This window comes from Sander lucioperca, chromosome 21, assembly GCF_008315115.2.
Source record: "Sander lucioperca isolate FBNREF2018 chromosome 21, SLUC_FBN_1.2, whole genome shotgun sequence".
Taxonomy (NCBI): Eukaryota; Metazoa; Chordata; class Actinopteri; order Perciformes; family Percidae; genus Sander; species Sander lucioperca.
The window spans coordinates 200,001-207,500 of NC_050193.1; the positions used below are offsets into that span (position 1 = coordinate 200,001).

Sequence of the window (7,500 nt, forward strand, 5' to 3'; positions counted from 1 at the left end):
TTAGGAATTCAACTTTTCAGAGACAAAAACACACATTTGACACAGTTTGTACAGATACACCCACAGCTCTGCTGTAGTGTAGTTCATGATGAGAGCTGGCAGCAAAAAGGCTGCTCCCTCTTTCTCTTTCTCTCCCTCCCACCTTCCTCTCTCTCTCTCTGTCTCTCTCTCTCTGTCTCTCTCTCTCTCTGTCTCTCTCTCTCTCCCTCTCTCTCTCTCTCTCTCTCTCTCTCTCTCTCTCCTGCCATCGCTCCCGATGTAATTCTTTATTTTTGCAGCTTTGTGCTGCCGCGGAACGCTCTTTTATTCTGTTTTTTGTTCATCTCTTGAAGAGAGAAGCCTCCTCCTGCAGATTTCCTTTTCTCTTTCTTGTTTTATTATCTTACTCTCTCTCTCTCTCTCTCTATCTCTCTCTCTCTCTCTCTCTGAGTCGGAGCTGAGTGTGTGAGCTGCAGTGTTTGTAGTTTTTCTTACTTTTCTTTTTGTTGTTTTTGATAATTTCATTTAGTTTTGGTTAGTTTAATGGTATAGGTCACTTTATATTTAATTTATAGTACTTTTTGGTGGTTAGTTTGGTTTATTTGGGTGGTTTTGTCTCCTGCCGGCGTCTCGCCGGTCGGCGTGTGCAGCCGCCATGGTGAATGGAGAGGGGTTCTCCACGCTCACCAGGAAACATGGCATTAAGATCTGTCCTAGTTTCCCGTGCAGCGTGGAGGACATTAGTTTAGCTGTGGGGGAAAAGGTCGGGCACGGTAGTATTATGTCGGCCGCTCGGATGAACGGCGCCGTGGTCATCTTCCTGGACCGGGAGGACAAGGTGAACCAAGTCATCGAGGCGGGCATCACCGTGAGAGAAATGTTTGTTCAGGTGCTACCACTGACACAACCGGCCACCAAGGTAGTCCTGTCAAACGTCCCACCGTTCATCTCTGATGGCTTCCTCAGCAGAGAGTTGTCCAGACACGGGAAGATAGTCTCCCCCGTTAAAAAGATCCTGTCTGGATGTAAATCTCCGTTGCTGAAGCACGTCGTGTCTCACCGCAGACAGCTCTATATGATACTGAACCATCGGAACGAGGAGTTAAACCTCCGGTTCCATGTTAAAGTAGATGATTATGAATACGTGATTTTTGCAACGTCATCAGAGATGAAATGTTTCGGTTGTGGAGAGGTGGGACACACGGTGAGGGCCTGCCCGAGACGAGGTGATCCGAATCCTCCCGGTCCGGGAGCCCCCGCTCCCCCGGGGGAACCGGGTGAGCCGGGGCCGGCGGCCGCGTCCGAGCGGCCGATGACCACTCCGCGCGCTGCACAGCGGCGTGATGATGCCGTGCCCGACCAGACACACGGGGTGAGTAATGTAAATACACTGGGTGTTTGTGTGAATGAAGTGGGAGGGGAGGGTGAGGGAAGTGTGTGTGAGGCAGTGAAAAGTGGTGTGGGTGAAGAAATGGAAAAAGAAAAAAAATTGGGTGAGGATGTGTGTAGGGAGCAGACAGGTGAGATGGAGGAATCAGCTGAGGCTGAGCTACCTGTCCCTGCAGTCGCAGCAGCTGACGCAGAGAGGAGGGAGGAGGTTGTTTTGGATGAAAATGACAAAGTTCTAAATTTGTCTGCAAGGAAAAGGAAAAAAAAAGAGGACCTCAGGAATAGGGGCTCTCAGGCCAAAAAAATGGCAGTGAGAGAGGAGGAAGAAGGGGAGGAGGAGGAGGGAGAGGTGGAGGAGGGAGAGGTGGAGGAGTTAGATATTGAGGAAGATGAGGAAGAAGAGGACTGTACTGCACTCAGTCAGCCTCTGACTGACTCCCAGGTCTCTGTGGGGTCAGTACAAGGAGAACTGTACCAGGTACAACAAATAAGACAGTTCCTCCAGAAAACTAAAAATAGTAAAAACATAAACCTTGAAGACTATTTTGAGAGCAAAAGTGTTTTACTGATCTCAATACGAGCTCAGATGAATCTGAGAGGTGAGGGAGGCTTCACTCTACCGGAGTTTTTCCGTTTAAAGAAACTGGTTCTGAGGATCAAACTAGAGCTTTTAAATGATGGAGAAAGTGAGAGAATGTAAGACCGTCCATTTGTTGTTGGTCTTAATTTTTGTGTCGTTTTTTTGTGTGTCTTTCCTCACATCTGAAATGATGAATAATTTTAAAATCTCCACTCTTAATATAAATGGTGGCAGAGATGTGAAGAAGAGGGCTTGCCTTTTTGAGTTTTTAAAACTTAAAGGAGTTGATATTGCAATGTTGCAAGAAACGCACAGTGAGACTTTAAATGAGACCGACTGGAGGAGGGAATGGGATGGGGAGGTGGTTTTAAGTCATCTTAGCAGCATCAGCGGAGGAGTGGCAGTCCTATTTGCAAGAAACTTTCTACCAAAGTCTCATACTGTAGACGAAAGAATAAAGGGCCGACTCTTAGTAGTCAGAGCCCAGTATGAAGTTTTTAATCTGGTTTTTATAAATGTATACGCTCCAAACTCAGGACCTGATAGAGTTCTTTTTTTAGATGAGCTCAGTACGGTTTTAAGTGAGTGTGAACCAGAGGAGTTTTTATTTTTGGGAGGGGATTTTAACTGTACACATGATGATGATTTGGATCGGAATCATAACGAACCACATGCTGCTTCTAAAAGAGCCATGCAGCGGCTGATGGAGACACATAGTCTCTCAGATGTATGGAGAGACCGCCATGCACAGCAGAGACAGTACACATGGGTCCACAGCAGAGACAACCGGTTAACTATGGCTAGGCTAGACAGGTTTTATTGTTTTAAGCACCATTTTAATGTTTTTAAAGGGTGTACTATATTGCCTGTCGGTTTTTCTGATCATTCATGTGTGTATTGTGATGTTTACATCGCCAATATAAAACCCAGATCTGCGTATTGGCATTTTAACACGGCTTTGCTTTTAGATGCACATTTTAGGGATGTTTTTATTTTTTTTTGGAAAGTTTTTAGAGACAGAAGGAGAGATTTTAGTTCACTGAGGCAGTGGTGGGACATTGGTAAGGTTGAAATCAGGCAGCTTTGTCAGCAGTACACTCTCAATGTTTCTCGAGACATTGCCAAGTCTATGAACGATCTGGAGATAACTATAGTGGACCTGCAGAGTTCTGCAGACTCCACAGGAAATCGAGGCTGTTTTGAAGACCTCAAGTCTAAAAAAGCCGTCTTGGCAGACCTGCTGGGCATGAGAGCACAGGGGGCATTGATCCGGTCCCGTTTTCAGACTGCTGTTTTAATGGACTCTCCAACTAAGTTCTTTTTTAGTTTGGAGAAGAAGAATGGGCAGAGCAGGATGATTCATGCTCTGAGATCAGCAGGAGGACAGCTTTTAACGACAGCTTCCCAGATCCGAGAGAGAGCCGTGGACTTCTACTCTGATCTCTACAGCACAGAGTACACAGAGGACAACGAGTCTTTCACCAGGTTCTGCAGAGACCTGCCCACGGTTTCTGGGGACGACAATGAGGAGCTAGAGGGGCCCCTGACGGAGGAAGAGGTTTTTAGAGCTCTACAAGGCATGCAGGGGGGAAAGGCCCCTGGGATTGATGGTCTCCCTCCAGAGTTTTACAAAACTTTCTGGGACATAATGAAAACAGACATTTTAGATGTTTTTATGGAAAGTTTTGATGGCTGCTCGTTACCGCAGAGTTGCAGAAGGGCAGTGCTGACTCTCCTCCCTAAAAAAGGGGACTTGCAGGACATTAAGAACTGGAGGCCAGTCTCTCTGCTGTGTGCAGATTACAAGATGCTGTCCAAAGTCCTGGCATCCAGGCTGAAGCTGGTGTTGGACCGGGTCATCCACAAGGCCCAAACCTACTGTGTGCCCGGCAGGTCTATTATTGACAATGTGTCGTTGATTCGGGATATTTTGGCAGTCTCTGGTTCATTGGGTGTAGACACTGGTCTGGTTTCTTTGGACCAGGAAAAGGCGTTTGACCGGGTTGAGCACCGTTACCTGTGGAAAGTTCTGGAGAGGTTCGGCCTCAGCCCTGGTTTCATCGCCAAGATAAAGGTAATGTATGAGAACATTGAGAGTGTGCTGAAGATTAATGGTGGGTTGTGTAAACCCTTCACAGTAACCAGGGGGATAAGACAAGGCTGCTCGATGTCAGGGATGTTATACGCCTTATCCATTGAACCCATGCTGCATAATGTCCGCTCTGGCATCAATGGCCTGTTTTTACCTGGTTTTAATACACATTTTACTGTATCGGCCTACGCAGACGACATCATAGTTTTTATTAAAAACCAACAAGATGTAGATTGTTTAGGAAGCATTGTTCAGACTTTTAAGGAAATTTCTGCTGCCAAAGTCAACTGGGCCAAAAGTGAGGCCCTGGCAGTGGGGAGCTGGGCTGGAGGCCTCCCTCAGCTTCCTGGTGGGTTGACCTGGAAGAGGGGGGGTTTAAAGTACCTGGGGGTTTATCTGGGGGACCAGAGATCCACGGATAGGAACTGGGAAGGAGTGATTGAGAAGGTGGAGGGGAAGTTGGGAAAATGGAGGTGGTTGCTTCCCCATATGTCCTACAGAGGCAGGGTGCTCATCATTAACAACTTGGTAGCATCCAGCCTCTGGCACAAGTTAAAATGTATGGAGCCCCCTGCTGGTCTGTTAAAAACCATACAGTCCATTATTTTAAAGTTTTTTTGGGACATGATGCACTGGGTTCCCAAATGTGTTTTATATCTGCCAAAAGAGGAGGGGGGGCAGGGTTTGGTGGACTTGGAGAGCCGGACTGATGCTTTTAGATTACAGTTTATACAGAGGTTTTTATATGGAACTGATGATGTCGTCTGGAGGCCAGTAGCCAGCACCATTTTAAGGGGGGTTGCAGGTCTGGGTCTTGATGCTTCTTTGTTTTTAGTGGACTGTGGTTTTATTTCTTTGTGTGACTTGCCTCCTTTTTACCAAGGACTTTTTAAAGCATGGACACGTTTTAAATGGACCAGACTAGAACCTGCAGTATCTCTGTTCTGGCTCCTGGAGGAGCCTCTGGTGTGGGGGGCCCGGCTGGATCTCAAGGATGGCAGCAGACCTGGACTCACGGAGAGGCTGATGAGGGCTGGAGTGACTACGTTGAAGGGGATCGTGGAGGCTGCAGGTCCTGGCTTCCTGAACACCGAGGCAGTGGCCTCTCTGCTGGGTCTGAGGTCGGCTCGCCACACCAGAACTATTCTGAACGAGTGGATTAACAGACTGGACAAAGGAGAGACAGAGATGCTGCGGGACTATTTTAATGGGACAGAAATGCCCGTTTCTGGAGACCCTTTTCCAGACATTGGTTTTTTAATTAACAACACTGACTCACTAGCACATCATACGCCACGTGTGGCTGATTTCCATATGCAGACTGGGAAAGGTCTGTATAGGAACTGTGTTCTGGCCACCCACAACAAGAAGCTGAGTGAGAGGAAGGACATGGTGTGGAAGGACAGACTGTTGAAAGACAGGAAACCAGTGTGGAGAGTCTTGTACAAGCCTCCCCTAAACAAGAGGTCAGGAGACCTGCAGTGGAGGATCCTCCACGGGGCTCTGGCCGTGAATGTGTTTCTGTCTAAGATTAATCCCACCGTGTCCTCCACGTGTCCATTCTGTCTCCACCCTGAGACCATTAGTCACTGCTATCTGGACTGTTACAGGCTGAAACCTCTTTTTAACATTTTAAAAACTGTGTTTTTAGATTGTGGAGAGGTTTTTAGTGAGACTGCTTTTATTTTTGGTGCTGGCTACAGAAAGAAAAATGCAAATAAGTGGAAAATGTTGAATTTTATTGTGGGTCAGGCAAAAATGTCAATTTATAAAAGTAGGAAAAACCAGATTAAAAGTGTGAGTGGACTAGAGCTGACGAAGCTGTATGTGTCTCTGGTGAAGGCCAGAGTGAGAGTGGACTTCAGGTTCCTCTCTCTGATGAAGGACATGCAGCAGTTTTTAGACCAGTGGTGTTTCTCCACGGCTCTGTGCTCTGTGAAGGACGAGGAGCTCATCTTTCATTCTGTGTTTTTATGAGATTGTTATTTTTAAATGTGGTTTTATTTATTTTTTTGTGCATTTAAAAACAAGTATGATGTTCTGGTAGAAAAGAAAACGTTTTTCTGAAAATAAAGGTTTTGTAAAAATCAAATCTCTCTCTCTCTCTCTCTCTCTCTCTCTCTGTGTCTCTCTCTCTCTGTTTCCATCTCTGTCTCTCTTTCTCTCTTTCTGTCTCTCTGTTTTTGTCTTACTCCCTCTCTCAAACACTGAACCTCTCTCTTTCTCTATTTCTCTGTGTGTCTCTCTCTCTCTCTCTCTTTCTCCGTCTCTCTGCCTCTGTGTCTCTCTCTCTCTCTCTCTCTCTCTCTCTCTCTCTCTCTTTCTCCGTCTCTCTGCCTCTGTGTCTCTCTCTCTCTCTCTCTCTCTCTCTCTCTCTCTCTCTCTCTTTCTCCGTCTCTCTGCCTCTGTGTCTCTCTTTCATTCTCTCCCTCCCTCTTCCAAAAACTGAACCCCTCTCCCGCTCTCTCTCTCTCTCCCTCCCTCCTTCTTGAATCCAAACACTTTCTCTCTCTCCCTCTCTCTCTATTTCCTTCTCCCTCCCTATCTCTCACTCTGTCTCTCTCTCTATCTCTCTCTCTCTCTCTCTTTCTCTCTCTTTCTCTCTCTCTCTCTCCGTATGCGTCTCCCCGTGGCCGAGGGGAACCGAGACTTGACTCTCCCCTGTTCCTCCTCTCCTCTCCACCTCCTCCTCCTCCTCCTCCTCCTCCTCCTCCTCCTTTGCCTCTCCCTCCTCCTCTTCTTGCTCCTCTCCTCCTTTGCCTCTGGTCTTCTGGCGTCCTAACGGAGGGATCATGTTCTATTTCCAGCTGGTGATCATGGCTGGGACGGTGCTGCTGGCTTACTACTTTGAGTACACGGACACCTTCCCCGTACACATCCAGGGCTTCTTCTGCTACGACAAGACCTTCTCCAAGCCGTACCCCGGCCCGGACCACAGCAGCAAGATCCCGCCCGTGCTGGTCTACTCCCTGGTCACAGCCATCCCCACCGTCACGGTAAGACCCCGGCATATACATACGTGTGGAAGTAAAGGTGGAGAGAGAGAGAGGGGTGTGAGAAAAGCATGTAACGGCATGGTGGAAAAGGAGAGAGGAGGGGAAGGAAGGTGCTTTAATAGAAAGTAAGAAGTCAAAGTTAAGGTGTGGATTGAAAGTTGATTGTTTTCCACATGCTGGAGAAAGTGTAGTTCACTTTCTACTTCGCAGGGCTGCAACTAACCATTATTTTCATTCATATTCATTCAATTAATCTGTGGATTATTTTCTGGATGAATGGATTAGTAGTTCGGTCTCTAAAATGTCAGAAAATGGTGAAAAATGTGGATCAGAGTTTCCCAAAAAGCCCAAGATGACGTCCTCAAATGTCTTGTTTTGTCCACAACTCAAAGATATTCAGTTTCCTGTCCCAGAGGAGAGAAGAAACTAGAACAATATTCATATTTAACAAGCTGACATCACAC

The 7,500-nt window shown here is 46.9% G+C and overlaps 1 protein-coding gene across 3 annotated transcripts in view; it reads left to right on the top strand.

Moving 5' to 3' along the window:
• The window catches only part of plppr2a (phospholipid phosphatase related 2a), an 84,618-nt gene that overhangs the window by 40,394 nt on the left and 36,724 nt on the right, over nt 1–7,500 (top strand). For all 3 annotated transcript variants that reach the window (XM_031295150.2, XM_031295149.2, XM_035996663.1), the window contains exon 3: nt 6,848–7,036. In XM_031295150.2, the coding sequence (XP_031151010.1) occupies nt 6,848–7,036 (189 nt within the window). The remainder of the gene's footprint in view (nt 1–6,847; nt 7,037–7,500) is intronic.